The sequence below is a fragment of the Alligator mississippiensis genome, chromosome 5, assembly GCF_030867095.1.
Source record: "Alligator mississippiensis isolate rAllMis1 chromosome 5, rAllMis1, whole genome shotgun sequence".
Classification (NCBI taxonomy): domain Eukaryota; kingdom Metazoa; phylum Chordata; order Crocodylia; family Alligatoridae; genus Alligator; species Alligator mississippiensis.
In genome coordinates, this window is record NC_081828.1 from 202,072,696 (window position 1) to 202,091,744 (window position 19,049).

Sequence of the window (19,049 nt, forward strand, 5' to 3'; positions counted from 1 at the left end):
GGGATGGAGTGATTGGCCCTGACCCTCAGCTGGTGTTAAGTTAGTACAGTTCATTGAAGTCAATGAAACTAGACCAATTTACATCAGTTTAGGATGTGGTTTTACTAAAATAAGGGCAAAGAACAAAACGCAAGAAAAATAAGGATGCTATTAATTGTGATATATATATTTCTGTGTAATTTGTTTGGATGCAAAAGCAAAATAATGGAGGGAAAAATGCAACTGCATAGCAAATATTAGGATACCTCTAAATTCCCTTGGGTGTATCTCCTGTAACTCTAATTACTTCACTGCATAGCATGGATTGCCTTCCATTTCATTTTACCTAAAAAATAAATAAATAAATAAATAAATTAAAATGATTGCATAGCTTTTGGGGCAGAGTCTGTGTTCACACAATCATTGTCCTTTTTAGTAGTATACATAACAACTCTAATAATTTATGTTTAACTTTGCACGAGAAAGAAAATATTGCATAAGATCCCTTGTGAAAGATACAGGAAGGTTCATATTATGAGCTCAGTGTGAATCTGGAGTAATGCTATTACCTCTGGGTAGTTTAGGCTGGAGGCATGAATATCATGCCTTTTGTGGCTGTGCCTTGACCTTTATTTTCACATAAATGCAGATTAAGCAATTTCAATTAAAAAAATATTAGAAGTAATCCTTGTACTGCCTTGCCTAGGGAGAGTAAATATGTATTTATCCTCCACATGAAAAGAGAGCAACATACGTTTGGCTTCTCATTCAAAGTTCCTTCCTTCACAATATTAATCGAAAGCAATCTTATCCTATAGCTTATTTTTGTGCAGCAATTAACCATGAACCAGAATCCTTCTCTCACTAGAGTCCAAGATGAGTAGTGTGGGCTTTGGCATTGTCTATCTGTGGGAAATCACAGTTGGAAAATACGTAGCCTAGACACAGCTCCAGCAGGGGGACAGTTAATCAGTAGGTGGGTGTCCCAGAGTACAGTTCCACTTTAGTGACATGGAAGTAATTTGTGTACAACAGCACAACTGTGATCCTGCTCAACCAGTGGAGTTAAATTGTTATAATTGGGTTGTGAGCCAGGAGCAGGCACTAGGTGTGGTAGCAGAGACAAAGGGGACAGGAAATTGCCATACAGCGTCATAAGCTGCTTCTCAAACTTAATTTTGATTGCAGCTGTCAGCTTGGTTTTACAGTTCTTGTGTGTGTTATTTTATTGAGCTCAGTGTGTGGGGGAGAGGATTATTTTTTTTAAACTGAAACAATGTTAGAACACGAATGGCAGAAGGTTAGCTTAAGACACCTTGCAGTTCCTGAAACAATTGCATCAATAAATAGCAATTCAGACTAATGGATAAGGAATGAAGATTTTCCTGAATCATGGAAAATTTAGGTTCCTCGCTGCCATGTTGGGCAGTATGCAAATCAAAGTTAGTAATAAGTGTAGAGACTGTAGCAAAGACTATTCCCATGTTTTCCTTAACATCCGTATGAGATGTCCCTCTTTCTTGCTTCTGTTTTCTTTTAATATCTTGCATGTATTCTTTCATATCCTTTAATATTTTATCCTTGTAATATTTTGAAATGGATTGGGAGAAAAGACTAATGCAATGTAAAGTACAAGAAAGAAAATTATCCTTGATTCCATAATAGAAGTAATTGTAATGATCACCAAGAAGGAAGATTACAATATTTTATTTTTGTTCTGTAGCATTGCTCATCTAATGAGGCCACTTTTTGACAAGGATTTTGGTACATGTAGACTTGTTGATGTGGCTAGTACCTGTTTTCATGTTTGTCTGTGGCTATAAATAGCTGAAGATTTATAGAGTCACGTTTCATATTCCGTGCTAGGACTGCAGAGGAATTCTCCTGTGCTTTGTTTCCAGCAGAACTTTTAAGAGAACGAATTGTGCGCATGTGTACGTGTGCGCATGCGCGGGTATGCATCCATCTAGGAGGGAGGATGTTTTGGGACTCTCCAGAGTCTCAAATTACTGCTAAAAGCCTGATCCTACCATCCTTGCTTATGCCAGAAGTATTTATTTATGTGAGTAGTCCCTTAAACAGCAGTGTAGCTTCTTCCATAGGATAAGGACTGAAGGGTGGATTTTAATTCTTTTGGAAGCACTGGTTAAAATGTCCAAAAGCATTCTCAAAGGGTTGGTTTTTCAGGCACGTTAGTGGCATTGATATTCATTCATTGTCCTGAGTTATTGAGTCACTTATTCCTGATTTTTGTCCTAGCTTTTTTTTTTTTTTAAAGCAGTTTTGTAAAAACTGTTCTAAGCAACAGTGGAATAAGCTTGAACAAATAAATAACATTATTCCTAAAATATTGCTAATAACACCAGGTAGCAGTAAGTGTGTATCCACAGTGACTCATTCTTTATATATTCAGCTAAAAATAAATTCTCTGAGTAGCCTTAGATTTAGAGATTTATAAATGTTTTGAATCCAGCCGCTTACAGTGTATGTTTGGGAAAGGTGAGATTTGCATTTGAAAAGGATGAAGCAGATTTCAGAAAGCACTGGAGGTTCCTCACCCCTGAGTGGTCTAAATCATATCGAGTAGCCATAAACATCAAAGAGGTTTCTCACTGAAGTATTTCTGCAGTAAAATTGTGTAGCATTTCTTCTGAGAAAGGAAGAGAGGAAGCAGAGTAGATCCATTATATGCCAAATAGTTTTGTTTGCTAAAGCCTTCATAAGCATACCTGTTGTGTCCAAGCAGTTCATTCTGTTTTCCATTAATGGAATAACATTTCCAGCTTTAATTGAAAAAGAATATTTTTTAAAAACTTATACCAATGCCTGTCATTTTCTTTTGGCTTTGTAAATGCATAGGTCCTGTATTTATCAAGGGGATGTAAGCATATGCCTAAGGACATGACTGGATTTTATTATGCAATACCAATTTACAAGAAAACATTCCTGTTTCTTAACAAACATGTTAAACATGGCTTTTACCAATAAAAAAGTACTTTTGCTGGTATATTTTATACCAGTACAGCAAGGGTAATGGGCTGTACAGGCAAGCACACTCAATGTTCTAGCTGTGGCAAAAGTGCTACTGTAGACAGTGCAGAAGCCTATCAAAAATGTTCCAACTGACATGGCTATCTTAGCAAAAGTTTCTAAGGGAGTCCTGGTCTAAAATCTCAGTAATTCCATGTGCTTAATGTCTTGCTGACCTGGGGCTGTATATCAGCTTATCTGAAGATCCCAAAGAACTTTACAAAGCTTAAGCCATACAATACTTATGTAAAATAGGTAAGTAACTATTGTTCTCAGAAATCCTGCTTCCCAATCCAACTAGCTACTAGGTCTGTGCGAAGTGGCAAATATTCTCTTCGGATTCAGATTTCACCAATTCAGAGGACAGTGATTCAATTTGAAGATTCGAATCACTGTCCGGATTCAATTCAGCCGAATCAGATCTGAAAGGCTTGGCACTGCTTTGGGGACACTGTGCTGCTGCCACTTGCCAGCCAGAGTGGGAGGGCAGATGCTGCCACTGCTTGTCAGCCAGCACAGAGAAGCGGGTTCAGCAGTGCTGGGAGCAGGGGCTGTGCTCTACTGGCGCTTGTCCACTTCCACCTGGAGTGAGCCATGCATGCATCCCGGCCCCCACCCCACCCCGGCTGGGCAAGCAGCAGCAGGACATAGCCCCCTCTCCCAGTGCTACTGCACCTGCATCCCACGCCCCCCCGTTCCGCTCCCTAAATCCTGCACTCCCCACCCTGGCTGAGCAGCTTGTCCCAGCCCCAGCCCTAATCCCTCCCTCCCCCATGCCCCAATCCCTCCCTCCCCCATGCCCCTTCCTTCCCCCCTCCCCCAACCCCAACAGACTTACCAGCTGGAGGCAGCTGTGTCAGCTGCCTGTTTAGTCTATAGTCGAATCACCAAATCTTGTCTGAATCTTTTTCCAAATTGATTTGGATGCTTCAAATTGATTCGGAACTTTTAGTTGGTCTCCCGATTTGATTTGGATTTGGAGATATGGTCCCTGAATTGGGCCGAATCTCCTCCAAATCAAATCGGCTACCAAAGTTTCGCACAGCCCTGATCACCTAGCCCTGATTACCTAGCTACTGATCACCACTTTCTCCTGTACATGTTCAGGCTAAAATTACTAGAGAACATTTAGAGAAAATATTAGGCTGTTCCTTACAACAATAGTCCTTAATCTATTTGGGCCTGCGGGCTGGATCAATGTTATGGGGCCAACCTGCAGGGGAGATTCAGCACATCGGCCCTGTTCACCTGGATTCAGCCTCATGTGCGTGGATCTGGTCCCTCATGCCAGCTTGAAACCAAGTGCCGGATCTGGTTATGCATGCCAACCTGTCCCTGTGCTAGCGTGATCTAGCACTGAGGGCCATGTTATCCAGCCCACAGGGCTCCCCATCAGTCTGGAAATGTGGCAACAGGGGGAGTAACAATTAATGCTGCCACTGTTATCCTGCTGTCAAATTTCCAAACCTGAGGGAGACCTGAGGGCCAAATGACACAGCATGCTGGAGGTTGAGCACCTTTCCTTACAATATATCATATTCTTGGCAGTAGTAACAGGACCTGATGACAGGGTCACGTATAAACTATATATGTCTTTATTTAAAGTGTTTTGGCAATGTTTTATTGTGCAAGCCATTGAAACAGAATGTCTCGGCAATTATGTGATATTTAGTTATTAGATAATAACAGATAATTGTATGGGGTTGTCCAATAAACTAAAGTGTTACCCTAACATCTAAAAATCTACAAATTGGATAACAATTATTCTGGGGTTATATCATTATTCCAAGCATAATTACTATGAGATCAGCAGTGTGTGTAATTAATGCATAATCAGATGGAATTTGATTTTATAGCTATACTTCACCCTTGTTATAAAGCTCTTTGTCACAGCATCTGAGTATAAAGATAACATAAATTGGCCCCACAGATGTGGTACATTAAACCCCACAATAATTGCTTCCACTTTTACCTGTCCCCTTAACATTGTACATGCTTGGCTTTCCCCGAAGAGGTAAGTGGGGGAAAGGGCAGTATGCTGCATTTATTGAGAGGTGGCCAGAAATGAACAAATTGCCTGAGTAAAATAACTTCTTGTCAGATATCACTAATGAGTTAGAGAAGTCCATCTTCCACATGGTTGAGCCAGATATAACTTTTTCAATAACTAACCATAATAACATTTTATCATATACCAGAATTGGTTTGTAGCACCATACCACTAGAGACGCTAAAAGCCTTGGGTGTAATCTCTTCCTCCATCAGAACACCCACTGTTTTCCAAGAGGAGAGCACTTCTAACAGGGTGAGTATTTAGAAAAGTCTGATTAATAAAACTGTTTGCAGGAGAAGAGGACCTGCAGTTCAGCCCCTGAATTACTCAGAGATCAAGCAAAACTTCTGCAAGCAAAACTTCTGTTTACATAATTGTTTTTTATGTAAGAGATCTTTGTCAAGCTTAACTGCTAAAATTGGTTGGTTAGTTAGTTCTCTTCATTTGCTTTGTTTTCTTGTCCTTACTTATCAGGTTTTACCTGGCAAGATGATTACACGCAACATGTTATTGCCCAGGAACTCTCAAGTATTCATAAAATCCACAACTGGCATCCTGATGTCTTCTCATCCGAGGGGTCCGACATACCAAGGTAAGTCTTCGGCGGTGTTATGGGCTATAACGATGTCTGAAGATGATGGAATGTCCCCACAATCAAATTCCTATGCACAATACTCAACATATCATACATAGACTGAGCAGAAATCAGTGACACAATAGTGATTAAAATATTGTTAGAAGCAGGAGTTGGAATAACTGAGAACTACAGACACCGTGACCTAAATCATTTTATGAGTCAAATTGCAGCATTTTATGAGTCTAAGTGTAGCCACTTAATCAGGCATTTTTGCTACTTGCATGGATTTTAGATACTTTCACCACCATGCTCCACCATACTTAAAAGGCATCTACTGAAGTGCTAGGTTCTGTACCTGTTCCTGTACCCATGGCAGGGGACACAGTGTAGAGATCCCCAGTGAGCACTAATGGACAGGGTTTGGGAGTAGAATAGTTAAAAATACATAAAGACTGTAAAAAAAACAAAACAAAACCCCAAAAAACAAAAAGACCTAAAAAGGGCCTAAAATAGTTTATCTGTTCTACATACAATGATGTAGTTTTTAAGGTATAAAATTCCAGGAATTACTGGGCTAAGATGATATGTCTCTCTGGAAATCTTCCAGTGTTATGATGCTCCAAAATTTTTAGCCATCACACGCAGGATTTTGGGCTATACATTCATCTTCACCTCGGTCCACTGTGCAACTGAGTAAGAACTTCTATATAGTGTGGATAACAATTATGTCTCTGGTAGATTGTTCTCTTAGAAAATAAAAATGTAGGCTTGAAAGAGTACATGCGTTACAGTACAGTTAGTCTGTATGGCTAGGTACAGATGTTACATTTAATGAACTTTAAGCATGCAGAAGGGTCTTTACAGCTCTAACAGAACAGACATTCATGGCACATAAAGAACTTCAAAATGGTGAATCCTGCTCTAATTGATGGATGTGTACCTAAAGTGCTTTCTGTTAGAGTGCTTTGTTGAATGCCTGTGCCAGATCTCATCGGGGGTTAACTTAGAGCGTGACTGCCGCCATCTCAGGTGGCATTGCGCAGAGCTGCACTCTAGCCTTGAGCACAGCTCGTTTGCTCTTCCCGAGAGCTGATCTAGCCCTGTGCCCCCAGCTGTCACTGACCTGAGTCAGTGACATCCTCTGATCCTGGCTCCACGCAAAGCCTGGATTTGGGGAAGGAGGTTTCTATGCTAACAGTGGTCCTGGCCCTATGGCACTCTACAACCTGGGTGGGGGGAAGGAGGGGCAGGAGGAGGGCGGCACTGAGGGGGAAGGAGTCTGAGGTCTCTCTCCTGGCAGCCACCCCAGGGAAAGGGCTCTGGGGTCTGTGTCCCCACAGCAGCCCTAGCCATTATATAGCTATATCTATCTATCTATCTATCTATCTATCTATCTATCTATCTATCTATCTATATAATAAATTAAATGATCAAAGGTGGCAATATGGCATCACAGAATGATTTATTATAGGTGGCATGTAATAAAACAATGTAAAGTCCTTTAATGAGTCATTAATCCCCACAGTTTCCCTTTTAGGAAGAAAGTAGACTCAGACACTTGTAAGGTAAATTGACTTAAGTTAAATTAATGCATCTGTTGTCTGGAGGAGCAGAGAACATGGAATTTCATGTGCACAAAAATAACAAGCAAACAGGGAAATGTTGCAAGATGAAAGTTCCTTCTGTTGGAGATGACTGGTGTGTACATGATATTTCGTGGGTCCCTATTAAATCTGAGAAAAAACACTGTTGGAAAAAGGATCTAAGATAAAGGAAAAAATCATTTTGGTTAGAAGGAATAAGTGACAGTTCCGTTTATTGGTGCAATTAAGCAGAACCATAGAAGTTTCCTACAAACTTCAATTTAGAAAGTAGAGAGTAATATTATTTATTTAATAAAACTATCATTAAGGTTTCTGCTGTTTTTAAAAAGGGAGGATCTCTTTAGCTTACAAATCACAGCATCTATTAGTTGCACAGCATCTATTGAAGAGCACTATGTTTCTGCAGTGCAGTGGTTTGGATTTTGAATACCAGCAGTCAATAACATTTTAAGTCCTAATTTTTCTAGGAAACATACATTGTTATCTTTATGTAAGAACAATGTATTAATTATCTAAAAATTTGCATTACTACATATAACATTAACTTTATGCTTTATGTTCAGTAGTTATTTGCATTCAATTTCCTTGTTTTAAAATAAATTGGACGCTAACTATATAGCAAAATAAATGTACAACAGGTCCCTAACTCTACTTGCAAACTACTTTTCCCTTCATGTTTTTTCTGTTTCTCCTGAATGCCTTTGTGAGCTTTAAAAAAGATATTTTAATACTGTGCTAATCACAGTTCATTTAGAAGGCATTTTACTTTGTGTTAACTAGGTTAACAGTAAGGAAGTTAAATAAACTGCAAAGGTATTTAAATTTCCTAGAAGTATTTGTCAGATACTTAAAAAAAATAAAAATAAAAAAAATAAAAAAGAACTCTTCATTTAAAACATTGCAATGCAGTTTTTAATTGTTCATTTTACATGGAAAGATAAAGAAAAAAATCTCAAAATATAGTTAGTACTAAATTTTAATGTAATTTGGGATGATTATCATCTCTTGATCAGGTAGAAAAGTCGAAGTGATAACTCCCTTGTTTCACTATCAAAGTAAGTGACAATATAGCTGCCATAAATAGGAGCTTGAAAAACACAAACTTAAGTTCTGCCTTCATATATGTACACGATTCCCACTGACTTCACTGGGATGTCTGAAGGTAGAATTTGGTCTTGCACCTCAATTTTGATTCCCTTTCTTCTTTAAAAAAAATGAAGAAAGGAGAAATGTGATATTGCAAATTAACTGATGTGTGAGGAAGGAACACTTGAGTTTGTAGTTCCTTCTGGGATGAGAGCTTTTTGGATTTTTTGGTCTCTGCTGAAGCAGAATGAATACTGACCTATAGACTTCAAAGCTGGCACAGCATATGAGGTTGATTTTCAAACTAAATAGATCAGGAAGGAAAAGGGGAGTTTTAGTTTGCTTCAAATAGTCTGACCTGGTCTTGCAGTCTATCAAATTCTGGAACAGTGGAAGAGAATATTGATGTACCAGAATTATGTACATGGATGCAAATAGCATAGAAATCAAACAAGAATTTCAATAAATTAGTGCAAGGATCCTATAATTCTCTATGCAGAAGTAACTATAGGTCTGCATCTTACTGGACACCAACTGGTCCTCCTCACTTCTCTATCCTGTATGCTGGCTGAAAGGAGCAGCATGTGACTCTACATGCCCTGTATAAGGCCTGGGGAGTCTTCCTTCTGGACAGGACCTGTGTGTGCGACCATAACACTGTCTTCCAAAGAACCCCCAGGTATAGAGGGTGCTGTTTGGCACAGCTGCAGCTCACAGTACTGCAGATAGTATTGGCAATGATTTGAAGACAGCTTGCCAGAATTTATGCAGTCTTTCATGGTTCTCTACTTTAAGCTGAAGACTAAGGTGCAGCCCAAAATAAGGAAGGTACAAAGCATGTGAAGTATGTGGAACCCTTGGCACTCCTCTTGGGCTGCCAATTCTCTGCTGCATCTCCTACCATCTTATCCCTTGCCAGTTGACTCAGTCTGTGCTGCTGCATTCACTCTGGATCGTTTCCCTGTTTCCCGGACAATGCAATGCCCAGGGAGGATTGCTACCCAAAACAACCCGTTGTTGAGGCATAGTGAGGGAAGTCATGGGGACATGATTCTGACATGACTTCCTCCAGCCTAATATCCTATAACTTCTGTACAGTAACGCCAAAGTTACACTGTTATAATGGAGATTAAAAGAGGACATGTAGGTTGTAACTGTGTTGGTCTAAGGACATAGGCAGACAAGGTTCCTTGGGTGAATCTGATACCTTACTGGACACCAACTGGTCCTCCTCACTTCTCTATCCTGTATGCTGGCTGAAAGGAGCAGCATGTGACTCTACATGCCCTGTACAAGGCTATTTGGGTTGGTCTAATAAAAGATATCAGATTCACCCAAGGAACCTTGTCTGATTACAAGAGGGAACACTTAATTCAGATACAAACTTGTAAATAAATCAAATGTGGGGTCAGATTTTAGAAGACAACTTTCAGTATAACTCTGCTCTCTAAGCGGTCCCCTTGTGAATGCAGAGAAGAGCACTAGCCACAGCAGACTGCTGATATTTAAAGTAAAATCTTGCATTCTGTTTGAGCCCCATTGGGCTCCTTCAGCTTGAGTCCTTGGTTGGGGAGGAGGGGGTGGAGGAGTGGTGACATCCAAATGTGATGTAGCTTCCAAATTAGATGTCACTCATAGTAAAATATGCAGAGCTGTGACCCTCCTCCTCCTTTCTTTGGAGAGGTGAGGAATGAAGGAATGAGGAATGGAGTAGTTAACAATGTTGACACTTAAATTATCATCACCGGGACTCAAATATCTTGCAGAGATAGATGAGTGTAGGTGTTAACATCTCAGAACTATTGTTGAAGGCTCTCTGCAGGCTTGCACAGACACTCCCACAGCAGCTACTCTTTGTCATTTTCTCTGCAGCCACAACAGTTAGAAACTTCCTTTCATTTTTTGCTCAAAAAAGAATCTGCAGAACGAGAGCAGCTTTAGACAAACACCAGATCACCGAGTACTGGCTCAGGCTAAACTCTGACTTGAGCTAAATATAATCTATTAAAAATGTATATACAAAATGTGTGTAAAAGTAATCTGCAAATCCCATTTACGAATGAATCTCGCTTACATTTATAAGAATGTCATGAGACTGGAGGACTCGTGTTCAAGCCTGTGACCTCTTTTCTTCACTTTCCTGGAGTCTGCGCCTTGGTCAATGATAAGCTGTTTGACTGCTCAGTGTTCTTAGCTAACAGCTTCTTTGCATTCTGTAGGGCAGTATGCAAGTCCTCCAGGCTCAAAGGAAATGGATTTTGATGATAGTTTAGTAATTTCTTCGAAGTTCCATTGAAGTCCCATCTGTTTAGGGCGCAGTCTAATGCTGCCTCTTTAATATTTACAAATACTCTTTTTTCCTCTAAACATAATTTTACCCTGATTGATTATTAATTGATTTGTTCCTGGATGATTAGTATAGCACATTGTTTTATTAATTTACAAGTGGACTTTTGCTTTTACTTTTCTCCTAGAGCTATAAAAATAACCTACGTCTTCTAGCATTGTGTTAAATTTTTTAGGGTTTTTTAAGAGCATTTGCATAGCATGAACTACTGTAGATTCAGATGGAAAATATTATTCCTTATTTTTGCTGAGTACAGTGTGTATCATTTTATGTTGGTAACATTCTTTTTTTTGATTTCGATGTGCAGGCTTTCAAAGCAGATTGCTGATAATGAAAGGAATTACGAGCTGGGAAAGGATGTGAACTTGGCCAAGTCTCTTCAGCGATATCTTACATACCTAGGTATTCTCACCCAGTCTACCGCTCCAAATTTATACCCGAGGATGAAGAATGACAAGGCTTCTGTTAAGGTGCTTTCTACATTTAAAAAAAATTATTTCTCTTCTCTTCTCTTCTCTTCTCTTCTCTTCTCTTCTCTTCTCTTCTCTTCTCTTCTGACTTCACTCCATTTCTTAATCTCCCCTTCTACCGTGCCAGCCAACTGTTGTTTAAGACAAAGAGGCTACTGTATAAAAGCAGCCTCCAGAAAAGGAATGAGCTGATTAAGGATATGCTTCTGTTATGCTCTGTTGTTACAGCATCTGAACCACCCGCCCCTCCACATGCACGTACTTCCATTGAAATGCATTGTAAAATATTTTACGCAGAAAGGGTTGTGCATTTACCTGAACTCAAAAGATATATGCCCACCTATTTCTTTTTCGTAGAATTGTGTCTGTCCATCTCTTCCAAAAGAAATCCAACTGGATCTACGATGGACTAGTTATGTTTATGACTAGGATCATGTGCTACGCTTGTCTGCAATAGCAAGGGCTTGCACTTAATGATCCTTCTCTCCTTATGTCCTGTACTCCCAAAGGTCCATCAAGTCCAAAAGCAACAGTCTAGTTGGAAGAAACTGGGAGTTATTCATCTTCTTTGAAATGTGCTGGCAACATGTAACGTGTTAATGTATCGACTGCTTGCATGCTGCTTAGGCTGCAGCTACGCCTGAGCTGGATTTCTGAGTGTCAGAGCAATTTCCATATGGAAAAGAGACTTCACTGGTGATCCACTGAGTATTTATACCACACTGACAAATATTTTTTGTGTTTTGTACACCAGTCTAATGAGACCATCTGCACTAGCAGAATCCCAACAATTTTACAGGTTGTGCCTGATTCTTTGTTTAACTGTAATGGGTCTGAAATATATTCTAGCTAGAAATAATAATAATAATTAAAAAAAATCCCAAATGATATAGACTGGAATCAGAAGCAGTAATTCACAATTTATGGAATACAACAACAGGTGCTTCTCAAGGGTAAGAGATGATTTCAAGCAGCAGAAAGGTAGCTTTAGGAACTAATGAATGGCTTGCTCCCTGTGGTGCCGTACCTCGGCCTTTTTGGATTTTGGTTTTTTGAGTCCGAAGGCACGGAATAAGGTTATTATTTTTTTGAAGTGTTGTCCTTTAGGGAAGTAAAAATTTGTCAAAAAAAGTATTTCTGTGGGTCTGGTACTGACATGCAAGTTCATAAATAATCCATCTGGCTGAGCTCTTCTGTGGGGAAGCCTGCCGTGATGACACCACCCACCACCACCACCGAGCGTTGCCATGGCGATAGGGACTGAGAAGCCTGGGGGAGTGGGATAAAGAGCAGCAAATCTGGAAATGAAGCATGTATAGAAACAAATTGTAGGATTCTTTCCACCGAGGAACATTTGAAAACAACGGCTAGCGAGTCAGACCACGTCACCTGTGCTATAAAATAGAAATCAAACAAAAGGTTGGGGGAGAGTCTCAGAAGCTAATGAGTATTGCTTTTTACACTGTCCTACCCACCTTTTCTCCCCTTTCAAATTCAAAGGCAATTGCCGGTCTTTGCAGAGAATCAAGTGGAGCCTTCCATATTTATACCCTGGATCACTGCGTTATTAAATGCACAAAGCACAAGTTAGGCTGTTCGAGAAGCCTCTAGACAGCTGGTATGAAATGTTACCTTGGAAAGGAAAGTAACTTTAAGAACAGCATTTAATGCTGTCATGCCACCTGGAACAGGTGTAGGGTTTGTCCAATTTAATTGCACATTGTGACAGAAACTTTGTGATTTCTTACTATTTTTTCCCAAATATGGATACCTTCTGAGCAAACATTAAATTATTTCATTGCCTCCCACCTGTGTTCCTGGCACCTTTTGACTGTCCTCATTTAAAACACAGGAGCACCAGAGGCACAAATTCTGCTCTCACTTAATGTTGCTACCCTTCACCTCCTACCTTTTCTCTCTCCTCCTAATAAACCGTCCTCTTCTGAGATTCTTGCTAAAACCCAAGTTCATTTATTTTCCTTTGTCATCTTACTCCTGTTTATTTTGCTACCACATCTCCCCACAAGCTGCTGGGACTTGAGGGGATGGAGGGTGAAGCTTGTAGGAATAGCATTTAGTGTTATAAAACAAGGGCTACAATTAGGTCAAACAAGAAACTATAAAATTGCTCTAATGGATGTGAACAGCTGGTTGAAGATATAGTAGTGGCTGAATGTCCATAATGGTGTCCTGAGAGAACTGTGGGCAAGATTGAAAAAAATGAGTACCTAAAATTAGTCGCCTAAGTTTTGACTTGGGAATTGAAGTATGGGTTTATAATAGGAGGCTAATAAAAAAAAAAGGTGTCCTGTAATTTTCCTTCTATGTTTTACATACAGTGTGTCCATGTGCAAATGCTCTGGTGTGGGTTTACTCTACAGTCAGGGCAATGCGTAGGGGGTGCACACAAGTGCACGTTCACCCCCTGAGCATGGTGGTGCACTCCCTACATAAAGATGCCACCAACACTGATGGCAGTGCCTGTAGGTGGTCACTGCTCGCCATCCCACTGCCAACAGCGCTGACAGCATCTGCGGGTGGTCCACGATTCCCCCCACTGGTGGCAGCAGCAGGTGGTCGCCAACCCTTGGTTGGAGCTCACCACCCTGTTCTCCCCGGCTGCTGACAGTGCTGGCAGCGACTGCAGGAGCTCCTCCGCTTACTGCTGCCACGCTCCTGCTGCCGCTGTGCCCCCCCAGCTACTGGGGCACGCATCATTAATGTCTAAAGTAATTTATGCTAGAGTAAATGCACCCCAGGCAGGCTTCTACATGTGCTGGGAAGTGGGAGCAGATTTGCTGCTCATGGCACCAGTCTGCTCCTACTACTGCAGGGCCTGCAATGGCCCCCTGCAGCTTCTAGGGGGCGCCCTAGGCTCCCCCTAGGTGCTAGCCCAGGAGCTGGAAGGGAGCACAGGGCCAGGAGACAGCTGTCTTCTGGGCTGGAAGACTGTTTCCTGCCCTCAGGAACTGCCTGCTGCCAGGGTGGGCTCCACCACTCTAGCTCAGGCAGGGACAATGTCCCCCTGCCTGAGCAGCAGGGAGCTCCCAGCCCCTGCTCCGCTGTGCGATAAGAACCTCCCAGCCCCCACTCCATTATACTGGAGCTGGGCAGCAGCATAAGAATCTCCCAGACTCTGCTCCGCAATCACGATTGCAGAGCAGGGGCTGGGAGCTCCCTGCTGCTTGGGCAGGGGAACATTGTCCATCCCTGGTTTTTGGTCATGGAGCCCACCCCAGCAGCAGGCAGCTTCTGGGGGCAGGGAGAGATCTCCTGCCCCCTGCTGCCTGGCTGACCGGGAGCGCATTTGCTCCTGGTTGGCCATTTACCCAACTTATACAGTGCAATAAGTAATCACAATTCAATTTGCTACTAGTATTTACAGGTAGCGAATTTACTCTCAATTAGAGCAAATTACTGTGCAATAAGCATCTGCACATGTAGATGGTGATGCTTACTGTGCAGTAATTTGCTCTAATTGGGAGTAAAGTATTTTGTGTACCCATTATGTGTTTATATTATATAAAGTGACAAATTTGCAGTTTCATCGAGTTGCAACCCAACTACTTATCATTATAAAATGTACAGATAACAAAACAGGATAGTCAGGCCCTCTGTCCTTTGCATGGTCACTTTGAGGGTCACCTTACACCCAACAGCAACAACTAGTTGTAATAACTACATTTGGAATTCAATCATGTGACAGAATAAATTTACTCTGCAATTTACCTTCCATTAGAAAAACCTTTTTTGACTCTGTTGCATGCACCAGTTTGACTGTCCCACTACCTTTCATAGTTTCATAGTTGGTAGGGTCAGAAGGGACCTGAGCAGATCATCAAGTCCGACCCCCTGCCATGGGCAGGAAAGAATTTTGCAGTCAAATGACCCCGGCTAGGTGATTATCTAGCCTCCTTTTGAAGACCCCCAGGGTAGGAGCGAGCACCACTTCCCTTGGAAGTTGATTCCAGATCCTAGCCGCCCTGACTGTGAAGTAGCGCTTCCTGATGTCTAGCCTGAACCTACTCTCAGTCAATTTGTGGCTGTTATTCCTAGTTATTCCTGGTAGTGCTCAGGGGAACAGGGACTCTACCATTGCTTGCTGGTCCCCCTTGGCCAGTTTATAGATGACCACCAGGTCCCCTCTCAGCCTTCTCTTATGGAAGCTGAACAGGTTCAGGTCTCATAGCCTCTCCTTGTAGGGCCTGCCCTGCTGGCCCCTGACCATGTGACTGGCCCTCCTTTGGACCCTCTCAATGCTGTTCAGATTCCTCCTGAAGTGCGGTGCCCAGAACTGGATGTAGTACTCCAACTGTGGCCTGACCAATGTTGCATAGAGGGGGAGGATCACCTCCTTGGACCTGCTTGTGATGCATCTGCGGATGCATGACAAGGTGCGGTTAGCCTTACTGACCGCATCCTCGCATTAGCGTCCCATGTTCATCTTGGAATCAATAATGACTCCAAGATCCTTTTCTGTCACTGTTTTGACAAAAGGGTGTTCCCCAGCCTATAGGTATGCTGCTGGTTCTTTCTGTCTTGGTGCAGTACCTTGCACTTGTCAGTATTGAATCCCATCCTGTTCTCATCTGCCCACCCCTGTAACCTGTTCAGATCTAGTTGTAGCCTGTCCCTCCTTTCTAGTGTGTCCACCTCTCCCCACACATTTACGGATGACACATCTTAGTGTCATCCGTAAATGTGAACAAGGTGCTTTTCACCCCCTTGTCCAAGTCACTGATGAAGATGTTAAATAGTGCGGGCCCAAGGACCGAGCCCTGGGGGACCCCACTGCCCATGTCCCTCCAGGTCGAAAATGACCCATCCACCACCACTCTCTGGGTGCAGCCCTCCAGCCAATTTTGACCTATCTGACTGTGTACGCATTGACACTACAGTCGCCTAATTTTTTAATGAGAATGGGGCGAGAGACAGCGTCGAAGGCCTTCCTAAAGTCCAGAAAGAGTACATCCACTGTGACACCTGTGTCTAAGAATTTTGTGATCTTGTCGTAGAAGGCAACCAGGTTGGTCGGACAGGACCTGTCCCTAATGAACCTATGTTGGTTGTCCCTAAGCATAATCTCCCCTGCTTGTCCCTTGCAAATGTGGTCCTGGATAATTTTCTCAAAGAACTTCCCCAGGACCGAGGTAAGACTAATGGGCTTATAGCTTCCTGGGTCCTCCTTCCTCCCTGTTTTGAAAATGGGGACCACATTAGCCCTTTTCGAGTGCTCTGGCATGTGGCCAGAGCACCATGAGTGCTCATAAAGCTGTGCCAGGTGTCCTGCAATGACCTCTGCCAATTCCCTCAGTACCCTGGGGTGTGTCTGGACCTAGTTTCATAGTTTCATAGTAGCTAGGGTCAGGAGGGACCTGAACAGATCATCTCGCCTGACCCTCTGCCACAGGCAGGGATGAATGTTGGGTTCAGAAGACCCCAGACAGGTGATCGTCCAACCTCCTCTTGAATTTGCCCAAGGTAGGGGTGAGGACCACTTCCCTGGGAAGCTGGTTCCAGATTTTGGCCACCCTAACTGTAAAATATTGCCTTCTGATCTCTAACCTAAACCTATTCTCCATTGGCTTATGACCATTGTTCCTCATCACCCCCGGTGGTGCTGGGGAGAAAAGGGATCTGCCTATTTGCTGTTGATCCCCCCTGATGAGCTTGTAGGCAGGTCCCCCCTCAGCCTCCTCTTGCTGAGGTTGAAGAGGTTCAGGTCCTTCAGTCTCTCCTCGTAGGCCTGTCCTGCTGCCCTCTCACCAAGCGGGTGGCCCTCCTCTGAAGCCTCTCCAGGCTGGCCACATCCCTTTTGAAGTGCAGTGCCCAGTACTGGATGCAGTACTCCACCTGCGGCCTGACCGAAGTTGCACAGAGGGGGAGTATCACCTCTCTGGACAAGGTATGGCTGGCCTTGCTGGCTGCAGTCCTGCATTGGTGGCTCATGTTCATCTTGGAGTCAATAATGACTCCAAGATCCCTTTCCGCCTCTGTGCTTTCAAGAAGGGAACTCCCCAGCCTGTATGTATGCTGTGGATTCCTTCTCCCAAGGTGCGGCACCCTGCATTTGTCTACGTTGAACCCCATCCTATTCTCATCTGCCCACTTCTGTAGCCTGTCTAAATCTAGTTGCAGCCTCTCTCTCCCTTCAAGTGTGTCCACCTCGCCCCACATCTTAGTGTCATCAGTAAACTTGGACAGTGTGCTCGTCCAAGTCACTGATGAAGATGTTAAACAGCGTGGGCCCGAGGACCGAGCCCTGGGGTACCCCACTGCTCACATCTTGCCAGATTGAGTACAACCTATCCACCACTACTCTCTGGGTGCGCCCCATCAGCCAATTTTTTTACCCATCCAACTGTGCAGGCATCAATGCCGCAGTCACTTAATTTATTGATGAAGATGGGGTGAGAGGCAGTGTCAAAGGCCTTCTTAAAGTCTAGAAAGACTATGTCCACAGCAACACCATCATCCAAGGTTTTAGTTACTTGGTCGTAAAAGGCAATCAGGTTGGTCTGGCAGGACCTGTCTTTGGTGAACCCATGCTGATTGCCTCTGAGCATGAGCTCCCCTGCAGGCCCCCCGCAGATGTTCTCCTTGATGATTCTCTCCTAGATCTTCCCGATCACCAAGGTGAGGCTTACAGGCCTATAATTATTTGGGTCCTCCTTTCTCCCCTTCTTAAACACATCCAGCCCCACCAGAATTTCCCTAACTAGGTCCTCTCTGACCCTAGGCATGGCGGTCCCTCTCCTGAGTCCATCCGGAATCCCGGTGGGGGGGATGCCTGCTCAGAAAAATGGGGGCAAAGAATTTGTTAAAGAGGTCAGGTTTGTCGTCTGGTGCAACCACCAGATTGCCAAGCATGTCGTGCAGGGGCCCCATGTTACCCGGTGCTTTTTTTTTTTTTACTCTCTATGTATTTAAAAAAGTACTTCTTGTTATCTTTGATAGTGTTTGGTAGTCCTAGTTCTGTCTCTGCCTTAGTCTTCCTAACAGCCCCCCTACAGTCCCGAGCAATGGAGGTATAATCCTCCTTGGTGATGGCCCCTCCCTTCCATTGGGTATACACTTCCTTTTTAGCTTTTAGATGTTCCTGAATGCCTTTGCTGCTCCATGGAGGCTTTTGAGCACTCTTGCCCCCTTTGATTCACATTGGGACTGTCACCTTTTGGGCTCAGGGGATCGTCTCCTTAAGGAACGACCATTTTCCTAAGCATTGTTTTAGACATTCTTCATTGCAAGTTTAATAGATATATTTGGGCATTTGATGACAAACAGCTGTAATTCACAAGACTTGGTGAGTTTATTTCCCAGAGCATACAGCTTTACAGAGCATTTTGCTGCAGTGCTGTTGAAAAGGGTTATTCAGAAAATGAGCACTTGGTGGCATTTCTTGCTTAGGCATCAGCTGGCATTTTTTCATATAGGCCTAATGAGGGCTTTACCTTTTCACAAACTGCTGCATTATCAGTGTTTGTGAAGCCTTTGTTTGTGAACCAATGTTTGTGAATTAAATCCTGGACTCAACACAGAAAAATAACACACACACACACACTGTGGAAAAAAAAAAAAAAGTGTGGCTTATCCTGGGTGGCTGAAACCAGAGAAGCAGAAGCTTCAAAGATTTTTTTTCCCTAAACTGGAGCCAGAAATACTTCACTTATTTACAACCCTGTTTCTGATGAAACCTTGGTAGGCAATTCATTTTGTTGCATTAGTTGACCCTGGGAACAGTTGATACTGCCAAGTCATTTTGGGTTTAAACAATCACTTACTTGGGGGGGGGGGTTGTTTTTGTTTTGTTGTTTTTCGCAGTTGCTGTGTTGGTACATTGTGGGTATATATCATAAATAATCTGATAGCCGGTACTCTTGGGAAGCCTTGGAGTGACTGTTTA

At 42.7% G+C, this 19,049-nt stretch overlaps 1 protein-coding gene across 1 annotated transcript in view; it reads left to right on the forward strand.

The window, feature by feature from the left end:
* Window positions 1–19,049, forward strand: part of PTPRN2 (protein tyrosine phosphatase receptor type N2) — a 1,024,661-nt gene that overhangs the window by 393,534 nt on the left and 612,078 nt on the right. The window contains exons 4-5 of the mRNA XM_019498778.2: window positions 5,537–5,654; window positions 10,984–11,146. Of these exons, the coding sequence (XP_019354323.2) occupies window positions 5,537–5,654; window positions 10,984–11,146 (281 nt within the window). The remainder of the gene's footprint in view (window positions 1–5,536; window positions 5,655–10,983; window positions 11,147–19,049) is intronic.